The 22500-nt window shown below is 42.1% G+C and overlaps 2 protein-coding genes across 3 annotated transcripts in view; one reads left to right on the top strand and one right to left on the bottom strand.

The window, feature by feature from the left end:
• Positions 1-2609, top strand: part of LOC138969177 (uncharacterized) — a 7572-nt gene extending 4963 nt beyond the window's left edge. The window contains exon 6 of the mRNA XM_070341906.1: positions 1306-2609. Coding sequence (XP_070198007.1) covers positions 1306-1332 — 27 coding nt within the window. The 3' untranslated portion in view covers positions 1333-2609. The remainder of the gene's footprint in view (positions 1-1305) is intronic.
• Positions 2610-5497: 2888 nt separating this feature from the next.
• Positions 5498-22500, bottom strand: part of LOC138969174 (tryptophan 2,3-dioxygenase-like) — a 22927-nt gene continuing 5924 nt past the window's right edge. For both annotated transcript variants that reach the window (XM_070341902.1, XM_070341903.1), the window contains exons 4-14: positions 21832-21899; positions 21313-21378; positions 20259-20320; positions 19737-19812; positions 12880-12993; positions 12355-12465; positions 11083-11139; positions 10595-10649; positions 9171-9308; positions 8183-8273; positions 5498-6368 (exon numbers count right to left, since the gene is read on the bottom strand). In XM_070341902.1, the coding sequence (XP_070198003.1) occupies positions 6080-6368; positions 8183-8273; positions 9171-9308; positions 10595-10649; positions 11083-11139; positions 12355-12465; positions 12880-12993; positions 19737-19812; positions 20259-20320; positions 21313-21378; positions 21832-21899 (1127 nt within the window). In that variant the 3' untranslated portion in view covers positions 5498-6079. The remainder of the gene's footprint in view (positions 6369-8182; positions 8274-9170; positions 9309-10594; positions 10650-11082; positions 11140-12354; positions 12466-12879; positions 12994-19736; positions 19813-20258; positions 20321-21312; positions 21379-21831; positions 21900-22500) is intronic.

The raw sequence follows: 22500 nt of genomic DNA, 5'->3' as shown, positions 1-22500 counted from the left end.
CGTGGATCACAAACAAATGCTCAGTACCAGAAACCAGATATCTCTGTTATCCTTATGCCATATTTGTGTGTATAGGTGGGTAATTTGACTTTGCAATATATTTCTTGAGATTCTGTTTGATGGTTAGATAATTGCATGCTTTTACAATTACAATAACAATAACAGCACTTTATTGTCCATTACAATATTACATAAACATGGAAAATTTTCTTCGGCACACCCTGTCTGCCTGTAAACGATTATAACAACAATTGTATGGGGCAACACACATAAAACATAAAACAGGTTCACGTATGTAATAACAAGCACGCCTATCATATTTCATATAACACTGACCTAAAGTGCTGTCCGTGTCATCTTTAAATTTAATAAATGTACAGATAAAATCCAAATAAGGTCGAACGTCTTTAAGACTGTGACAATCAAATGTAATATTGCACTATGTAAATTTACCCTCTCATATCACAGGAGTTGGGTTTCACAGCATAGCAATCACATTACGAATATCACAGATTAGGATTTGTAAACTGCAAAGAACCCTCACTCTATGCCTTTGTTGTTGTTGTAATTGCTATATATGCTAATCATATTCCTAATCCCCATGCACCTAGAGGGCCCGCTGTGATGAGATGAAACAAACAACCTTGAGTAGTAGATGGTGTATTTGTATCGTCTTAGACGGCGAGTGTAACACCCGCTCGTTCTAACCTCAACGTGTCCCGGGGAACGAACTGGTATCACTAAACAGGATGTTACGTCGGCCTTTTGAGACGTGAAGAATTGACGTCATGCTTGTCTCGTTTTCGTACTGAGTATTCGGCCGTTCTTCTCGCAACCTCCATTAATGTTGGTGTAAAACGCGTCCTTCTCTTTCCCCTGTAACAGTTATACTTTAATGAAGAATGTGCGTTAGAAGTTCGCCGTGGGTTGTCTTTGATGAAGGTGGGTTTGTTTTCCTCTTCAATACTGGTTCACTAATTGTGTTTTTAAATTGTTTTTCCGTCAACCGTCGCCCATTTGTTAGTTTGTGTATGTTCGTTTGTTAGTAGTATGTTTTTGACTTTGTTGTTGTTGTTGTATTGTTGAGAAAATTAATATACCCCACAAAAACGTTCTGTATACGTATATTTAAATGTTATCACAAAGATAAAGAAGTACAAGAAAAAGAAAAAGACTAAAAAGAACCACCCAAAACAATATTATTTAATATTTAAATATATTTAAATATATATATACATATATTTAAATGTTCCACTAACTATCTTTTCTGTCTTTCTTTTTCATTCTTCCACTATTCGTCCACAGCTGCAAACCGTTGACAGTGAGGAGTAGAACACCGGTTGCTGAAGCAGGACCATGCATGGCTCTTTCAAGCGGACAGAAATAAAACTTTCCCGGAACTCGCACTTCCCAGCTTAACACGGACATGTTTATGTGGAACTTGTATAATATTGCTGATTCATAGTATTTAGGCTTACCAGCGCCAAAAGTCAAAATCATTAAGAACACAATGATATCGATGAAAACAGTCAAGATTGTCAGTGTAAATTTGCATGCTGCCAGAATTTAGCCAATAGACTGCTAATTAAAAGGTATATACAGTTCCTGCAGTCATAACTGTAGATTATAATATCTGTTTCTAAAACAATAATGATTGATACATTTGCCACTAATTGTCTACAGCAAGAAATGTAAACCAAACAATTACAGGTTAAAAAGGCTATGATATTTTACTTCAGCAACGCTATTTGGTTAATTCAGCGATGATGAGTACGATATATTGCAAAGCGCCAACCCACACGGCAAACAAAACTAGACGCATACTATAACACTGACAGACTAAATTACAAAAAGTCATATATAGAACTAGGTAAAGTCCGTGGTATGTGCTTTGCAGAATTTATAATGAGCTACTATCATTGAGTTCTTCGTAGTAATCACGTTAAGTGCTGATATGACAGCTCGTAAGTGGATATGAATCGCATTTTGAATGAATGTGAGGATCAAACAACAAGAAAAGCAGCGTGTTGGAACGTTTGTTATTGACAAAACAATACGTTACATGCACAAATATATCGACCCAATGGTATTTAAAGTGCACAGACAAACAAGTAACAAGAACTTAGCTTGATCGAATGTATTAGCCGCTTGTTGGGAAAGTCCCGGCGAATAAAAACAAAAGTTTTTAAATGTGAGTATACCTACCTTCTTGTGTAAGCCATACTGTAACACCAACACAGCTGCGTCAATGCTTTGCAGTGGATTCGTCTACTTAGACACACACATACACATCAACAGGCCGGCTGCATTCTGTGCAAAGTGAAAAATTAATGTTTGCTGTCTTGATTTCGTCGTTGGCACCTGTAAATTCCCACTCAACATTAGAAGCAGCCAGGTAGATGGGCGGTATATGTCCATGATTGTGAACTGATAATTTTAACTCATAAGTCTGGACAGGTCTTTTGTGGCTTGTACATTGTCGTTTACACAACATGGAATGTATCCTTAATGATGGAGGTGCATTTTTGATTATAGTCAGCAGATCTTTTTGTCTTTGGAAGTTAGGATTGATTGCAAACATGCATGCGTCAAATAAAGCCTGCATTGGATGAAGAGTGTTGCGATGTCATTTTCTTTTCCCCCGTATCTATGAGAAATAGTGTCAATGAAACAGTTGGTCAGTTCGTGAGTATGTGCGAGCGTGCGTGTGTGTGTGCGTGCATGCATGCTTGCGTGCGTGCTTCCGTGTGTGCGTTTTGAATTGAATGTGTTGGGATCGCCCATTCTCGATGTGTCACCAGAATCAAACAGCAGTTATGCGAAGACAGCTCGTGCATTATGTGTTCTTGTTGCTAGAAAGCATGATGGTCGGGTTAACTTGAAAGTTCTTTCTGTGATAACAATCATGTCAGCCATATCACAGAATTGCCCAGGCTTTTGCGCCAAAAAGTACAGTATCCTTACAGACAGAGAATTCAGAACTTTAGTACAGAAGCCTACAGGTTTTAGGCTCAGCCTCATCTTCCAATCTGTTCTTTTAACTTGTACGGAGAATAATGGTAAACAGAGCGAGAGAGAGTGAGATCGAGAGAGAGAGACAGACAGACAAACACACAGGCAGGTACGTAGGACAGGCAAGTAAGACAGGATACAGGATAGATAGAGAGACAGAGAGAGAGATGCAGGGAGAGAGGCATATATAAAGGGAAAGAGACTCGCTTGCACACAAGATTATTTATCAAAATCAAAATCACATTTTTATTGTTATCTTTTTCAAAATAACTTTTATTTCCAAATACACACATTAAACAATTTGATTGACCGCAACCTGATTTCATTTATACAACAACCCGAGTTGGACCTGACTTCTGACTTGAGTAAAAAAAAACACCACAGAGCAACTATAACTGTTACATCATGTAGATTAGTTTCGTCCGTAGAGGGTCAACCAGACATTTTTGGTTAGAACTTGACACGCGTTTTTCTGCAGTTGTTTTTCTTGTGCTATTTATTTTCTTTTAATGCTGAGGGCAAAGCTCCAGTAACCAGTAGCCGTATGATTCAAATACATACATTGAAGTCGTGGTCTAAGGGCACATCCAGAAGCATTATAGTCCAACATTTTCGGAGTAATCAAATGTTTTAGTTTTGTTGCCAGCGAAACCAGTATATACTTTGCTCATCCATGATGCTTTAGGAACAGTTACGTTAGTTCCAACAATGACAATAGACATGAAAGCACAGAATACGTTTGCCTGCAAATCATTACTAAGGGATTGTGCCCACAAGTTATCGTTTTGGTAGGGGAAGGTCTTTCCTCCATTGACAAGTTCATATGAATGCACAGGTGTTTGAAATATTAAAATATTTGGATTTTCTGTTGTCCTTTAAGTACCGAAGGGGTTCATAACTTAATATTCAAAGGTTCGTTAAAGTAGAAGTAGGCCTAACGGTAACATATCTCGAAAGATGAAACATAATGACGGAAAACACGGTTTTGATAACGGACATAGCAAAAGATCACTCATTGCAAAAAGCGAGTGCACTAAAATGGATATAAAGTTTTGTTATTCTCTCTTACATAAAATGTGACCCTCAACCACGAAATAAGTCGCATGTCACCTCGCGCGGTTCTGCGCAAGGCTTAATGTTAAGTCCGGGGAGTGTCTGGTAACAGTGTGAGGGTCACCTCAGTCACAGGCTTATAACTCTAAAACGGTTTTCACCACCAGATAGAGCATAAACAACTCTTTAGGAACATGTAAAAATATGAACATCATGCAAAGGTGACATGCGCCTCATTCCGTGGTGGAGGGTCACAAATATGCAATCGGAAGGTGCACGCTCTCCTCAAGTGTCCAACATTGTAAAGAAGTATATATGTCCGAGTTGGACCACAGATCATTGATTTCGTTGCCGCACCTCGCCGTAAATCAAATCTAGCATGCCGAAATGTGTCTACATTAACAGAACAACTGGAAGAAATTACAGTTTAAAGTTGTGAATGCTGTCCAAAGAATGGTACTTTACTTGTCTCTTTTTAACGAAAGACAATATGAATGCACACAATTTAAACGCCTTAAGCATGAAGAGTTCCGACACCTGAACACTATCGAGGAGGTGAAATACATACAGTGGTAACTATGATTAATAATTATCAAACAACACATGCAACCTAAGAAACCCAGGATATCGCGAGCAGATTGTCATACAAAAGTAAGAATACCAAAATGGACACAATATCCGGTATAATTTATCCAAACGTATCTAAAGTGCAAAGTTCGTGGGATGTAAAAGAATAAATAGACACAGTATCATGGGATTTAATCTTGTCCAGGTAAAAAGATAGAGAAAGAGAGACATGGAGAGAGACAAAGAGCTAGACGGACAGAGAGGGAGATGTACATACCATTCCTCCAACGCAAAATATCAGAAATAAAATCTCAAATGCGTCAACAATAAAGGAAAACACATTTTTATTTTCTGGAATACACCAGCGAAGCCATGAAGTTAACAGCTATAAAAGATAAGGGTTGTGTGGATGATGGTCCTCATTCTTCTGATCCCAAGAAACAACACAAATAAACCAAGTAAACGTTCATACCTCAGTGACAATACTGCTCTATGTTTGTAAGCGTCTTTTTATATAGTGCACAAAAAAACATCCAACAACAAAACGTGTAAATGCATAGACATCCACGCCAACAGTACGGCCTGGAAACCATGTCCCGTGCATACTTTCACATCGCAGAATCATTTGTATCTTCTTTTTAATAGTGACATTTTTTGTCATATCTCTCGTGCCCCTTTTCCACGTATAATCAACTTAATGCACAGAGAAGATCAAAGGTTCGTTAATTATGGTTTTATTTCAAACACATTTCATTATTATTATTATGGAAAGCGTATTATTATGGAAAGCGTATATAGCGCGAACCACAACTGTGCTCTCCGCGCTTTACATGTTAATTTCTGCCGTTTGTACAGTGCTATATGTACAGTTCCACACTTATGTTGTAGTGTTAATCACGAAAACCCCACTCCAAATAAATAAACTAACGATGGAGAAAACTGCACACACTCTTAACGTCATTTCGCAATTTCCGTATCTAACAAATACTGTAATTTTATCTTAACAAAAAGACAACACTGGTACGTCACACACAAAAGATTTCGTGTTCATTAACACGTTCATTCTCCTGAAATATTTACCATGTTTTCAAGGTCATTTCTATGTTTGTTACATACAATCATTCTTATAATTGAATTCACATATATGAAAAGGCAGTGCGAGTTTAACATAACGTGACAAACTGTTACCTAATTTTCACACAACACACACACACACACACACACACACACACACACACACACACACACACACACACACACACACACACACACACCCACCACCTTCATCCCACATATACACAATTACACAATACACCTATTCAAACATTTACATTTTCTTTCTCATAAACCCCTCTGCACAGTACACAAAAACAGAAGAAAAAAACAACAACAACAACAACAACAACAACAACAACAACAACAACAACAACAACACAGCCAGAATCAACTACAAAGAAAAAGTCACAACCTTAGCAACCTCATCACCATCACCGTTCATATCATCACCGTTCACATCATCACCGTTCACGCCGTCGTCAAGGGCAACGCCGTTGAGAGTGACCCTGACTTGCTCCGTGTCATGCTCGTGCTCATGCTCGTGGTGGTCCTTGAGGAGCTGGTCAGTGTTGAGCAGAGACAGGCGACGCTTCATGCGCTCGGTCATTGGAGCGATGTAGGCTCGGGGGATGAGGTAGGTGGAGAGGTTGAACAGGTCTAGATACACCTTGTAGCGATCGCTGTCACGAACAGAAATGAAGAATATGCAATAATTCTAATGTCAACGCTGACCTGTAGTGGGAAGGTTGTGTTTATTCGATGATAAACAAATGACAGATACCACATGGCGTGCAGCATGGTCGACAACAGGAAGTCGTGCGTGTGTGTGTGTGTGTGTGTGTGACGTCACGACAATGTCTTATTAGGTGAAACAAAGACAAACAACTATATATCTACAAGAAAGAAAAAGACATAAAACCATGCAAACACTATGTTAAACCATTTAGTCTAAACTTGACTGAATGTAAAAATGAAAATAAACGAAATGAGTCAGAGCGCTGTTTGGAGATCAAATAACCAAAAGGAAGTACGCGCATTAAATGTATACGACATGTGTAATGGAGTAAGCGAGAGTTATACGGAACTATTCTCCTGGCACCTGAGAGAATAACAAGCATAGAAATGAATAAGCGACTTTCAGCCTCAATTTTGAAGAACAAAACATACATTTGAGAGATATAAATGTATGCATTTAGAGCGCTTACTTCCGTTTGGTTAATTGTAAAAACAAAGATGCTTTGAGGATGAAAATCGCTTGTTCATGTCAATGCTTGTTATACCATCTCTCAGGTGCCAGGAGCATGATTCCGAATAGCTCTAACTCTATTACACATGTCGTAAGTTTATAGAGTGCTTACTTCCCTTTGTTTATCAAGCATAAAACAAAATCTGGTGCAACAGGTGTGTTTTTGTAGGTGTGGTTTTTTTTTTAGATCACGGGTGCGACCGACCATATCACCACTGGCTAGGTAAGTGTATGGTATGATATAGTACGTGCAATTAAACACAACCTGTATGCGGCGGATTTTGCCTTGGCATATTCTAGATATGGCCACTTGCAAGTGAAGTCACATACTTAAAAACGAGTGAAAGTGTTGAGATTCATTTAGTGTGACGACGAAGCTCAAACGGGGCTTAACGCGGATATTGCATGCCCTTTAACTTACGCTGTTGATCTGTCAGATTGCTAGTTCTCTTCCTACCGTTTTCGATCTCCGATATGGTTGCCACCTGCTGCTAAAAGAATAAACCCCCTCAAGCTGCTCAATAATTGCAAACCAAATTACCTCAGCTTGCAAGGTGACTATTTCTGTCCTTACAAAGTAGCTGAATTTGGACTTTTCTGATTTTTTGGGGATTCATTTGTTTAATTTAAAAATACTGTTTTAGTCGGATCGATTCTTGGGTATCTTCATTCGACAGACCCCAACAAGGAAGTCAAGTCGACCTTTCTGTGGATGGTTGAACCTACACAGTAATGCAACATTTTGACACGTCCAATAGTCAATGGACCGGCACGGTTGGCCTAGTGATAAGGCGTCCGCCCAGTGAGCGGGAGGTCGTGAGTTCGAACCCCGGCCGGGTCATACCTAAGACTTTAAAATTGGTAATCTAGTGGCTGCTCCGCCTGGCGTCTGGCATTATGGGGTTAGTGCTAGGATTGGTTGGTCCGGTGTCAGAATAATGTGACTGGGTGAGACATGAAGCCTGTGCTGCGACTTCTGTCTTGTGTGTGGCGCACGTTATATGTCAAAGAAGCACCGCCCTGATATGGCCCTTCGTGGTCGGCTGGGCGTTAAGCAAACAAACAAACAAAAAATAGTCAATGGAAGGAATAGTAGTTGAGAGATGTGTGAATTGTATCAAAGCGCAATGTAAGTTCACACGGTAAATGATCTCTACTGGCTGATATCAACATATTTCAGACAGACATATTTAATGCATTGCAACAGACGATCATCCTTTACACCATTCCCCTTTTCTAAGATCTTACCTGATTGTTGAACGCAGGTACTGGTAACCGGAAGAGCCGCCAGTGCCGACCTTACTTCCGATCATGCGCTGAACCAGCATCACGTGATTGTCTGTGAAACATAGAGCAATAGTTTCGTACGGAGTGGAAACAAAGCTACATATTGCTTGTTATAAAATAGTATTTGCTCAAATGAGAAGTGGCATTATTAATCCAGCCGACATTATCCCCTTTCCGTACGGGTTCTACCTCACGATATTTTTAAAAAACCTTGGCACTACGCAGTTTACATGAAAATGTTAAACCTGCCTAGCCAATTGTAAATACCCAAACATGTTTTACCTTTTCAGAAAGTCACTTTTCTCCTTGCTTTTATCAATTCGCACAAGTTTCACACTCTCCTTAATTAACCATACTATATTTCTGTTCAAGAAAGATCAAATGCTCAATCATGTTTGTCAGTAACTTAACGTATTCACCGCTGCCTACATTTAAACACAAGCAATAACATACGATACCGAAGACATACAATCGACTTTCAGATAAAAGTAGACTGGCCCGGTTTGCAGGGGTCAATGTTAGAGACTTTTGTGAGACTGCACTGAGGGTACAGTCAGGGCTCCCCAAGGACGTCCCTCTTGGAGAGTCCCGTGACCCCCACTTTCAATTTTTAGAGGGTCCCAAGGGTCCAAAAGCCGAAATATTCCGGTGTACTTATAAAACATTGTGGTCGCGCATAGTGTACTGTGTACAAAAGCTGACGATTGCACTCTGAACAAGTATCTTCGGTGCGGACGATAAAGGAAATTTCGTGTGGCCCAGGACCCGCTTTTTTAAAGTAAAGTGCGTCCCGACCCCTCCATAAATTTCTAGTACGTGTTTTCGGCTTCTAGTGCGTATAGGATTCAGGGACGCGCACTTTGGGGAGCCCTAACAGTTACTGTATATCCCGATCAAAAGTCTCAAACCTCCACACTTGCATACCGGCCCTAGCCCGTTGTGCACTCACATCTCCACTTGGTCATGAGCGAGTCGATGTCCATGAGGAGGGTCAGCATCTGGAAGGGCTGGTTGAAGCGCGGCTCGTCCCGATACAGCGAGATCAGCATGGCGCCCTGGAAGCCGCGGTGGCTCAGTCTTCTCTCTCCTGAAATAGTGGGAAGAAGATGAGCATTTAGTTTCTTGGTGCTTTGTTCGTCTGATAGAGAGTGTGTGAGTTGGGGGAGGGGGGGTGGCGGTGATGTGTGTGTGTGTGTGTGTGTGTGTGTTTGGCGGGAGGGAGGTGGGGGGCTCCGGGGATGAGGGAGGGGCGGTGATATATATGTGTGTATGTGTATGTGTGTGTGTGTGTGTGTGTGTGTGTGTGTGTGTATGTGTATGTGTGTGTGTGTGTGTGTGTGTGTGTGTATGTGTGTGTGTGTGTGTGTGTGTGTGTGTGTATAAGGGTGGGAGGAGGTACTCCTGGGGGATATCTCGGCGTTAATCTATGTGTATAATTATGGTGGGTGCGTGCGTGCGTGCGTGCGTGTGTGTTCGCGAGCACGTGTGTGTGTGTCTGCGTGTGTCACCCGTGTTTTGTCTGTGTGTATAAAGGAGGGAGGGGGGTAACCTCTGGGGGGGGGGGGGGGTACCTCGGCGTTAAACTATGCGTGTGCGCGAGTGCGTATGTGTTTGATGCGTGCGTGCGTGGTTGAGTGCGTGCGTTTGCATGTGTGCTGGGACCGTGAGTAACTGTATTTAACTGGGCGTGTGTACGTGTGTGAGCAGACTGGCGTCTAAATTATTCGTGGAGTAAATATCTATGACAATATATGGGGTGTATGCAGAGATGCCATACATTAGTATCGCTGGAGTGTGCGTGTGATGACATATCTCACCTCTTTGAACTTGTGTGTGTGTGTGTGTATGTGTGTGTGTGTGTGTGTATAAGGGTGGGAGGAGGTACTCCTGGGGGATATCTCGGCGTTAATCTATGTGTATATGGTGGGTGCGTGCGTGCGTGCGTGTGTGTTCGCGAGCACGTGTGTGTGTGTCTGCGTGTGTCACCCGTGTTTTGTCTGTGTGTATAAAGGAGGGAGGGGTAACCTCTGGGGGGGGGGGGGGGGGTACCTCGGCGTTAAACTATGCGTGTGCGCGAGTGTGTATGTGTTTGATGCGTGCGTGCGTGGCTGAGTGCGTGCGTTTGCATGTGTGCTGAGACCGTGAGTAACTGTATTTAACTGGGCGTGTGTGCTGAGACCGTGAGTAACTGTATTTAACTGGGCGTGTGTGCTGAGACCGTGAGTAACTGTATTTAACTGGGCGTGTGTGCGTGTGTGAACAGACTGGCGTCTAAATTATTCGTGGAGTAAATATCTATGACAATATATGGGGTGTATGCAGAGATGCCATACATTAGTATCGCTGGAGTGTGCGTGTGATGACATATCTCACCTCTTTGAACTTGCGCATTGTACTTGCTCACGTCAAAAATGCTCTCGAAGCTGTCCTGTAAAATACGATGAACAACCTTATGAGAGTCTCGGTGACTCAGAATGCAATAACTTTCTTCTTTCCTGTCCTTCATTGCCAGCTACTGTTCCTACAACCAGCACATAGTTACACACAGACGACAGACAGACATATTAAGACGGACAGACAGACTCACAGACACAGACACATGGACACACAGACACACAGACACACACACACACACAAACATGCACACTCACACGCACGCGCACGCACACACACACACACACACACTAACTAACTAACTAACTAACACATTAACTAACACACTAATTAACACACACAGAGAAAGCTCTTTTGCTCATGTCACAAACTTGTTTAGAAAGAACTAAAAAATAAGCCAATCATTGATACTATATGTTTAACGCTGAACTGGAAATAAAGTAAAGAACTGATAAACGTGGGCTCACCTTCTGCTTCAGGTAGTCAGCCATCAACGTCTCCTTTAACTTTTCGTCAGTTTCACGCTGAAATATAAAGCATTACAGAGGTAATAATACCAAAATAAAAAGACCTTGAGATCGATTCCAAAGTTATACATTAATATTCCGCGTTACAAGTAATGATACCGCGACGGAGGACTGCCTTCATTTTGCAAAAGTAAGTAGTTGTTATTCAAAGGTTAAAGGTACTGAACTTGTCAAATCCAGGTGCACGGAGCCCCTGGGGCTTTTAGTCATACCCCAGGCAGCTATCCGTTAGAAGAACTACCAAGTTTCATTGACTTGCACCCAAAGAGTCAAGAACTGCGATTTTGTTACGAATTAATTTCGTACTCGGACCCGGCTGGTCTTGGCCTATTTTTGGATCTAAATTTAGATCAGGTAGATCACCACATCATGCACAAAAAGACACGTCACTAGCAAACTATGTCAGACGTCATCATGAGTTTGTGTAAAACAAAATGGAGGCCGGAATCACTCAGTTGAATCGAACTCCAACCAAACACCACGTAATAACTAGGTTAATTTATGCACTCGCGTGAACAAGAAACTGTCGAGCTTCACAGATGTCGTCGTTGGGTAGTTTTGGGTTTGTTTTACTACCATAGGAGGATTTTTGAACTGTAAATGCAATCAGCTGCAACAAAAACGCAAAACGAAGGCTGTGAGCTGAAAGAGCATTCCTCGTGATGGTTGGATTGTGTAACTTCCGCTGAGTTATTTTCTAGATTAAGGTACAGTGGATTCCCCAGATTCTCCCCCCCCCCCAAAAAAAAAAAAAAAAAAAAAGAGAAAAAAAGAACCTCAGATCAATAGTATACCTTTAATAACGATAAACAATAGCACAATATAAGATCGGCTTATTCTGTTAAGCATACCTAACTGATCATCAACTACAGATACTTATCGTCTAAAATACGTCAGAATGACCAACAAGAATGCAAGTCAAAATGTCTTTCAATCAATAAAAAAAACACCGCAATATTGATTGTACTTCAGCAACAGAATAATTATAGTCATGTTGTCATACACAAACCGCCAAAAATATGAGAAAATGGTCTATAAAAGGGGGAGGGGATATAATCCATGTTGTTCTAGTCAAAGAGCGATGTACAGCTGTTGTCTCCCTTGGGTGTTGTGTAAATACGTATCTGATACGCACTAGAGCAGTCAAACGTGTCATTATTCATTCCTTTATCGATGTATTTCTTGATTGATTGGTAGTCGTTTAAACTGTACCTGAGCAGGCTGAAAGAAGGCGTCCTCGAGCCAGCGGGTGACACTGTGACGGTAGATCTCCCAGAACCTGAAAGTCTTCTCGCTCAGACCTGGGGTACGTTCCAGCCATTTCTGAAAGAAAAAAAACACATACGCATTGATTTGAGTGGTCTTGTATACATTAATTAAGCCTAAAACTTTTCATAATTGAATTAAATTAAATCAGTTCCTTTAATTATGAATTTATGTATTCATGTTTTTATTTTTTTATTTTTGTTGTTGTTGTTGTTGTTGTATTGATTGATTGATCAATTGATTGATTGATTGATTCATTCATTCATTCATACTTTCATTCATTTAATTAATTGATTATTTATGTATCTATTTATTTATTCATTCATTCATTCATACATTCATTCATTCATTCGTTCATTTTTCTATTGATTTATTCATTCACGTATTCGCTGATTTGTTTTTTCGGATTAACTAATCATTTATTCATTAACAAAAACAAACAAACAAACTCAATTCAGCTCAAATACCTACATCGACAAGGGCGAACAGGGAGGGCTGTTCCAGCGAGTCCTTGAGCTGTTGAATGGACTCCGGGTCGTTGAAGACATTGAGGTAGTGCTGCTGGTTGTACTTCACACGGGACTCCTGGGTACAACAGTCAGCGTTACAAACAAAAGAGATCTTTACTTACCATTACAAAAATCCAAAAATCATTGCTTCATTCGTTTGTGTCTTCACTGCAAGCCGCTGATAAGTGTTGTCTAATTAGTGTTTGTCTGTGCACTTACGAGACCGCTGGGTGGTAAGGCGTCCGCCCCGTGATCGGGAGGTCGTGGGTTCGAACACCGGCCGGGTCATACCTAAGACTTTAAAATTGGCAATCTGGTGGCTGCTCCGGCTGGGGTCTGGCATTATGGGGTTAGTGCTAGGGACTGGTTGGTCCGGTGTCAGAATAATGTGACTGGGTGAGACATGAAGCCTGTGCTGCGACTTCTGTCTTGCGTGTAGCGCACGTTATATGTCAAAGCAGCACCACCCTGATAATTATGGCCCTTCGTGGCCGGCTGGGCGTTAAACAAACAAACAAACAAAGACCGCTGGGTCGATATATTTGTGAACGTTTTGTTTCGTTTTTGTCAATAATTAAACGTTCCAACAACTTGCCTTTCTTGTTCTTTTTATTACCACCACAAAACAAGCTGCAAAAGACATTCAGGCTATCTGGACCGACAGTTTGTGTACACGGTGTTGCTGTTGTTGCTGCTGCTGCTGTTGTTTTTGTGTGTGTGTGTTTTTACATTTAGTCAAAACATAGAGGGGGGAATCGAGACGAGGGTCGTGGTGTATGTGTGTGTGTGTGTGTGTGTGTGTGTGTGTGTGTGTGTGTGTGTGTGTGTGTGTGTGTGTGTACGTGTGTGTGTGTGTGTAGAGCGATTCAGAGTAAACTCCTGGACCGATCTTTATGAAATTTTTCATGAGAGTTCCTGGGTATGATATCCCCAGACGGTTGTTTTATTTTTTTCATTAGTTTCTTCATTACACAAAAACATAATTCCAGCTGATTCTTATCAACCAACAAAGATGCCCAGAGTGCCACAAAACCACTGGAATATACACTGGCCAGGCTGTGGGATGGGCACAGCGAAATGGCGGCCAGGCAGCTGGTCGTTGCTTCAATCGTTTCCGCTGCCAGCATAGCGCTTGGTGGCTCTATTCTATATCTCTGTGGCTGTAGTCCCTTAGCCCCACCGCTCACCCAACCCGAGGAGGGAGGGGGGGGGGGGGCGATTGTCAGGCGAGGACAATAGCGGCCCAGACTGAGAAGACAGTCCAACAGAGCCCACCCGATCCTGCCCAGAGGGCGGGGAAGGATGGGTCGCTGTCACGGCCCCCACCCAATCCTGCCCAGAGGGCGGGAAAGGGTGGGCCGCCGACACCCCCCCCACCCGATCCCACCCGGAGGGCGGGAAAGGGTGGAAAGCTGACACAGCCCCTACCCGATCCCACCCGGAGGGCGGAAAAGGGTAGTAAGCTGACCCAGCCCCCTGCCCCCATTGAGGCAGAGTGGGAACAAGCCCAGGCTGTGACTCACCTTGCCTCCCCTCTCCCCCTTCCGAACGGTAAGGGGGCTGCATGCCCGACTCAGCTGTGCCAAAAGCAAGGTGAGCGGACAGAGACAGGCGGGAAGCGGCCCCCTCTCCCTACGGAGAGAGTGCTCGCGAACAACCCAGTACTACCAGAGGCAGAAAGTGCTGAACCGAATTGGCCATTTGCACCAGACCACGGTGCAAAGCAGGAACACCCCCCCCCCCCCGGTCCCCCAACGCACTGAGAAATACCAGAGGTAATCAGAGTGGTCAGAGGCAGGTAGGGAGCAGCCCCCCTCCCCCCTCCTGAAAGGAGAGGGTGCTCGTGAACAACCCAGTGCCACCAGAGGCCAAACAAGGAATGAACCGAACTGGCCATTTGCACCAGACGACGGTGCGAAGCTGAGTACCCCGCCATAGAGGGCGGGAACCGCCGATCGTGCCTGCAACAGCTGAGAAATAAAAACACATATTTCATCGTTAAGTCCCCCCGAAAATGGAGGACACTGACTGGTTCTCCTTGAGAGGAGATGCGGGCTGGAGAGAAAAAACGAAACCTTATCCGCCCGAATAGCTTCTACAAAAGAAGCACTACCGTCAAAGGGTCAACGACCCGCACAGAGGTTTCTAAATAGGGCTAGCAGCTGAGCCTATTCACTTCCCGCCCCGCACTAAGTTACTGCTTGCTATCGGCCATCTTGGAGAAAAAAAATGGCCGAAACCCGTAGTCACCCCAGAAAATAAATTTCTGAAGCGGCTGTAAACAAGCAGCTAACCACAACAAATCAATTCAATAACAAGTCGCGTAAGGCGAAATTACTACATTTAGTCAAGCTGTCGAACTCACGGGATGAAACTGAACGCACTGTATTTTTTCACCAAGACAGTACAGCTTCGTCAATCCCGGCGTGAAGGAAATCGCTCACCTTCCACGTGCAAAACGTAGTGATATTGACACGCCAGATTAGCGCGGAAGCGTATTGTGCTAAGCAGGAAAACGCGCTTTTCTGTATTCTTGTTAACTTTCTGAGCTTGTTTTAAATACAACCTATCATATCTATATGTTTTTGGAATCAGGAAATGATAAAGAATAAGATGAAAACATTTTTGGATCGATTTCTTAAATTCTAATCGTAAGATTAATTAATCTATTTTCGTTCATTGTGATCACATTTTAAGAGTTAACATGACATATGTATATATATACGACTAGTGTCTGTGTGTCTGTGTGTCTGTGTGTCTGTCTGTGCGCGATGCACGGCCAAAGTTCTCGATGGATCTGCTTCAAATTTGGTGGGCTTATTCAGAGAGACCCCGGACACAAACTCATCGATGAGATATTTCAACACGTGCTCTCAGCGCGCAGCGCTGAACCGATTTTGGTTCCACCTCAGCTATTTTGGTTCCACCTCAGCTACCCGGGCCCCCATACCGACACACCATAGCCGCTACACCACATCACAACGCCAAAGTTCTCGGTGGATCTTTTTCAAATTTGGACACCGTATTCAGCTACACCCCGGACACAAAATCATCGATGAGATATTTCAACACGTGCTCTCAGCGCGCAGCGCTGAACTGATTTGGGTTTTTGTGTTCATTTCACCATTATAAGTAACTCTTCCTTATCTTCTCCAGTGTTTGGCGTTTATCTCCCTTCCTTCGTGTGGCTTTCCCGTTTGTAACTTACTATTACTATTTTTAGAATGTCACTGCGCTGTCCACTGCGCTGTCCACAACGCTTCCCTTGCACCCGTAAGTTGTTCTTACTGTCAAAGTGAAAAGGTCGAATCAATTTATAGCCACGCGAAAAATACACTCTCACCTATCTCTATATATTTATAGATACAGATATGCATATATATATACCGCATAAAATTTGTTTACCAGCAAAATAGATGGTTTCAGCAGCAAATAGGAGGGAGTGAGCAGCGAATGAGAAGCAGCAAATTGGATGAATTCAACAGCAGAATGGATTAATTGAACAGCCAAGCAGATTTCTTCAACAGTAAAAATGGGGCAGAAATAGGTCGTCCCCTCTTTCGCTTCTCTCCCAGGGGGACGGTCTTTGCCTGCGCTGGTGGTTCAGAAATGGACAGCCGGATTTCCATGCCAAGTGGGTGTTTACATATGTTGGACTTCATGTAGACAGGGCAATTGCAGTCAATTCTGTTGTCCTCCACGGTCAGACTCCAAACCGAGTTCCGGCTCTCCTTGTACTGGTCAAACGATTCCCAAGAGGCTCTCTGGAACTGGTCTTGCTGAATCCTGACAGCTGTCTTCAGGTCCATGTTCTGAAGCGACTCCGAGGCCACGAACACTTTCTGGTTCCTCTTGATGGACTTTGCGTTTGAAGATGCCCACTGATAGGCAGCCGTCCAGCCGGGCAAGGTTCTGTCTGGTTCTTGGGCCACTGGGATATGATCAGGCTGAGCGTTTTCTCTCTCTCTGGACCAGTTCAGGACAATATCTCTTTCAACAAGGGTTAGGAATCTGGACAAGTCAAGTCTCTCACGAAATGTGTTCTGACGTTTGATGGTCTGGTTTATTGCCTCCAGTCCATTGTTTGTGAAAGGAATTCCCGGGGCGTAGCCTTCGTACCAGGTGTCATTGCGGTCGATTCATGACCCCTTGAAGTACTCCACGAAAGACAACAATCCGTGATCGTCGGAATCTTCCCAAAATATTTATCGCAGCTAATTTGCTGTTGAAACCCATCTTTTTTGCTGCTGGTCTATCTTTTTTGCTGCTGGTCCATCTAATTTGCTGGTCCATTAAATCCCTGCCTATATATACGGCTTCTCTGTGTGTGTGTGTGTTTGTGTGTGTGTGTGGGCAAAAACCTGTGTATTGTATAGTTCTGTTTGTGATGTGATCTAGCGGCTATTGTCTGTCTGTATGTTCTGGCATGTGAGAAGCCACAGCAGATAATATAGGGCTAAGAAATAAGCTCTAAAATTCTCAATCCCGTTTGACAGGACTTCGCCTTCAAAGGTGATTGTGATGAACCGCCACGCTGTCTGTCTCTGTCTCGCGCCGTTCACCTCAAATTCCCGTTTCTGAGTAACTATTTTTAGAATGTCACTGCGCTGTCCAGAACGCTTCCCTTGCACCCGTAAGTTGTTCTTACTGTCAAAGTGAAAAGGTCGAATCAATTTATAGCCACGCGAAAAATACACTCTCACCTATCTCTATATATTTATAGATATAGATATACATATATATATATACGGCTTCTCTGTGTGTGTGTTTGTGTGTGTGTGTGTGGGCAAAAACCTGTGGATTGTAGAGTTCTGTTTGTGATGGGGTCTAGCGGCTTTTGTCTGTCTGTATGTTCAGGCATTTGAGAAGCCACAACAGATAATAATTATAGGGCTAAGAAATAATTATAAGCTCTAAAATTCTCAATCCCGTTTGACAGGACTTCGCCTGCAGAGGTGATTGTGATGAACCGCCACGCTGTCTGTCTCTGTCTCGCGATTCACCCCGGCGAAGCCGGGTATTCCTCTAGTATGTAGATATGTTTAGATTCAGAATGTGATGAAGAATACGATGCAATCAATTTTAAATCTGTTTGCGAAAAATCGATTTTAATGACAACTTTAATGAGCAAACTCATTAATTAAGTTTTAAGTCTTCAAGCTGAAATGCAATACCAAAGTCCGGGCTTCATCGAAGATTACTTGACCAAAATTTCAACCAATTTGGTTGAAAAATGAGAGCGTGACAGTGCCGCCTCAACTTTCACGAAAAGCCGGATATGACGTCATCAAAGACATCTATCAAAAAAATGAATAAAACGTCTGGAGATACCATACTCCGGATCTCTCATGTCAAGTTTCATGAAGATCGGTCCAGTAGTTTTCTCTGAATCGCTCTACACACACACACATACACCACACCCTCGTCTCGATTCCCCCTCTACGTTAAAACATTTAGTCATGTAACAAGTCGCGTAAGGCGAAATCACTACATTTAGTCAAGCTGTGGAACTCACAGAATGAAACTGAAAGTAGTCCGCCGCTAGTGCAAAAGGCAGTGAAAGTGACGAGCCTGTTTGGCGCGGTAGCGGTTGCGCTGTGCTTCATAGCACGCTTTACTGTACCTCTCTTCGTTTTAACTTTCTGAGCGTGTTTTTAATCCAAACATATCATATCTATATGTTTTTGGAATCAGGAACCGACAAGGAATAAGATGAAAGTGTTTTTAAATCGATTTCGGAAATTTAATTTTGATCATAATTTTTATATCTTTAATTTTCAGAGCTTGTTTTTAATCCAAATATAACATATTTATATGTTTTTGGAATCAGAAAATGATGAAGAATAAGATGAACGTAAATTTGGATCGTTTTATAAAAAAATTGTTTGTTTTTTTACAATTTTCAGATTTTTAATGACCAAAGTCATTAATTAATTTTTAAGCCACCAAACTGAAATGCAATTCCGAAGTCCGGCCTTTGTCGAAGATTGCTTGGCCAAAATTTCAATCAATTTGATTGAAAAATGAGGGTGTGACAGTGCCGCCTCAACTTTTACAAAAAGCCGGATATGACGTCATCAAAGACATTTATCGAAAAAAAGAAAAAAACGTCCGGGGATATCATTCCCAGGAACTCTCATGTCAAATTTCATAAAGATCGGTCCCGTAGTTTAGTCTGAATCGCTCTACACACACACACACACAGACACACACACACACACATACACCATGACCCTCGTCTCGATTCCCCCCTCTATGTTAAAACATTTAGTCAAAACTTGACTAAATGTAAAAAGGACAGGTCTCACCAAAAGAAAGACGAACAGGTAAAGGCCCCCTCAAGCCCGTATAGTCACAAAGACGAGGGCTAGGGAAAGCCAAGTGAGCAGTCGAATTCCGCACACCCTACGTGTGTCATCGAAAGTCGAGAATGATTATTCCGGATGCCGGCGCTAACGTGGTGCGCGGGGTGTTATGGGTAACCAAGTGGGTTCAGGGCATAGCAACGGCTATGGCGTCTGTTTTTAGCTTGGTTGCCGCCCTTTCAAGGGCAGGTAATTTGAGTAGTGTTTCGACATCTAGCATGTGAGATTGAAGTCAATGCATTTAAGAGAATTGCGGTAAGAATATGTAATTTAATTGATTTGATATGATTTGATTTGATCTCTCTCGCTCTCTCTCTCTCTCTCTCTCTCTCTCTCTCTCTCATGTGTACCCCCCCCCCCCCCCATTGAAAGGGGCTGTAGGCCCATCTGTGTCAGTGTCAGTGTCAGTGTCAGTGTCAGTGTCTCTCTCTCTCTCTCTCTCTCTGGTCCATACCTCTTTGACACCCAGTTTGTTTTCCATCAGCCGAAATTGTAGACTTTGGAAGCCAGAAGCCGATGACAGGTACACTCTGCAGGAAATAAAAACAACAACATCACACAAATGTTTATAATTCGGCTTGACCTGTTGCAATTTTGACCAAAGCGAATCAAAACCGTTTGAACTAAAAATTCGCAATTGCTGTCAAAAACATTTTTGAATAAATCTCTACACATCTCAAAATGGAAAATTCGTTCTTTCTGACCACAATAACTTACATAGCCTTAGTCATTTTGGTAGAACAATAAAAAAAAAAGCCTAAATATATAGAATAAACGAACTATTCGGGTCGTAAATAACAGATCAAAATCATGACACAACCGATATATATATTATTAGACCTCTAACATTCACCTTCCCAGCAACCTGCCCCCCTCCCCCTCCCCCTCCATCCATTCCCCGCCCTCTCCTCAACCCCATATATACCGCTCTCACAAAGTAAGAACAGAGCTACTTAAGAATAACATAGCAGTTTACCTGAACTCCATGAAGTCCAAAGGGGTCATTGTTTCAAGAATGTGAAACTGGTCCACAAGAAGCTGCAAAAAGATTAGAAACAAACACTCATTTAAATAAAAAGAAAACACACCAGTAACCAGGTTAGGTAAGTTTAAATCAATATTTTGGCATGTAACTGTTTTTTCCTAAATGTGACCCTCCACCACAGATGAGTCGCATGTCACATCGTAGGGTTCTGCGCTAGGCCTTATATACGTCCGGGGGGGTGTAAGGTATCAGTGCGAGGATCACCTTAGTCACAGGCTTATAACTCAACAAGTTTTCGCTCTTTTCTAAAACGATTTTCACCACTGGATCGAGCTTCAAAATTTCTTTAAAAATGTAAAAATCACGAAAAGGTGAGATGCGACTCATTCCGTGGTGGAGGGTCACAAATATCTAAATAGACAAAATACGGCCTTCTCTTTTTTTGTTTCTCGACATTTGTGACCCTCCACCACGAAATGAGTCGCATGTCACCTCGCGCGGTTCTGCGCTAGGCTTATAATATAAGTCCGGGGGGACTGTGGTAAAAGTGTGAGGGTCACCTTAGTCACAGGCTTATAACTCGAAAAATGTTCGCTCTTTTCTAAAACGGTTTTTACCACTGGATAGAGCATAAAACACTCTTTATGAAAATTTAAAAATATGAAAATCATGCAAAGATGACATGCGACTTATTCCGTGGTGGAGGGTCACATTTTGTTTATAGTTTGTATGTCACGGATGAAACACACACGCATCAATAATGTCTTTTTAATGTTGAAAGAGTGGAACAGTTCAAACATACTTATAACTACCGCATCAATGTCTTTTTACTTTTGAGAGAGCGGAAAAGTTCAAATAGACTTAATTACTGTTCTGTACCTAAGAATAACCACAAAGCGGTTCAACTGCTTTTGAAACATTTCAATATTTCGTGTTTTTCATTTGGCAATTCTATCTGGAGCTGTATCAAGGTCAGCTTGCCTCGCCTTAAAGGAACTCAATTCTACCCGACAGAGGTATTTCCGGAATTTGTCTCTTACCGTACCTTCAGAATAAGCACAACGCGGTTCAGTTGGTTCAGAATCTGCAGCATTTTGCTCTCGTCCAGGATCTGTGTCAAAACCCGACAAAAGTCAATCAATACTCAAGAGAAAACACTTCAATAAGATACATAATATGTTGAATCAAAACCTATGAAGACAAATCTGATAATTAAAGGCTGATGACTAATGTAAACACACACACACACACACACACACACACACACACACACACACACACACACTCACTCACACACACACACAAACACACGTACGCACACACACACACACACACACGTTCGCACGCACACACACACGCACACACAAACACGAAAAATAACACACACACACACACACACACACACACACACACACACACACACACACACACACACACACACACACTCACAAAATCTCTCAAGTGCACATCCAGAGACAAAACGAATAATTGATAACGCATGATTCTTTAAAAAACATACACCATTATTTATAATTATTAGAGGCTATTAAGAAAAAAGACTCACCGGCTGGCTGAACAAGTTTCGGACGGAGTCAATCTCAAACAGTATTTGCTTGAACCACAACTCGTACGCTGGAGAAAAAAAAAACCAACATGATTGTAAGGCAGGAAAGTTGGACTGAGCCCTTTTACAGAATGTTCTGGAAACCAATATAATTTTTATCAACAGCTGTTGGACCGGCTGGGTAAGAGTGCAAAACAATTACTCCAGAAAGAAAAGCGTATTGGATGTTTAATTATACACAAAACCAAATCTTCACTAATTCATTCCTTCACATAATTAAAAACAAAAATTAAGAAAAGTTTGTGACATCATAGACAAAACGAAACATTCACGGGTGCGTCGATAAAATGGTTTTTATAGTACTAGTAGACAGACGTACAACATAAAATTATCATCAGACCAAATCCACCCCCCCCCCCCCCCCCCCAAAGAAAAAAGGAACTCAGTTGAGAAAGCGTTCATTTTTACTTCCAAATCAAGGTGGCATAAGTTCAAAGGAATGACACAAGTTGTTGTTGTTGTTGTTGTTGTTGTTGATGTTGATGTAGTTGTTGTTGTTGTCGGTTTTTGTTTTTGGTTTTGTTTTTTGTTTTTGTTGTTATGTGTGTCTTGCTTATCTTTTGTAATTTCTACACAACAATAAGGAAACAAGGAAGAGAAGTCAAAAGG

Source organism: Littorina saxatilis, linkage group LG6, assembly GCF_037325665.1.
Source record: "Littorina saxatilis isolate snail1 linkage group LG6, US_GU_Lsax_2.0, whole genome shotgun sequence".
Classification (NCBI taxonomy): domain Eukaryota; kingdom Metazoa; phylum Mollusca; class Gastropoda; order Littorinimorpha; family Littorinidae; genus Littorina; species Littorina saxatilis.
The sequence above is the reverse complement of the archived record's forward strand: the minus strand, read 5'-3'. Positions and strand labels throughout refer to the sequence as shown.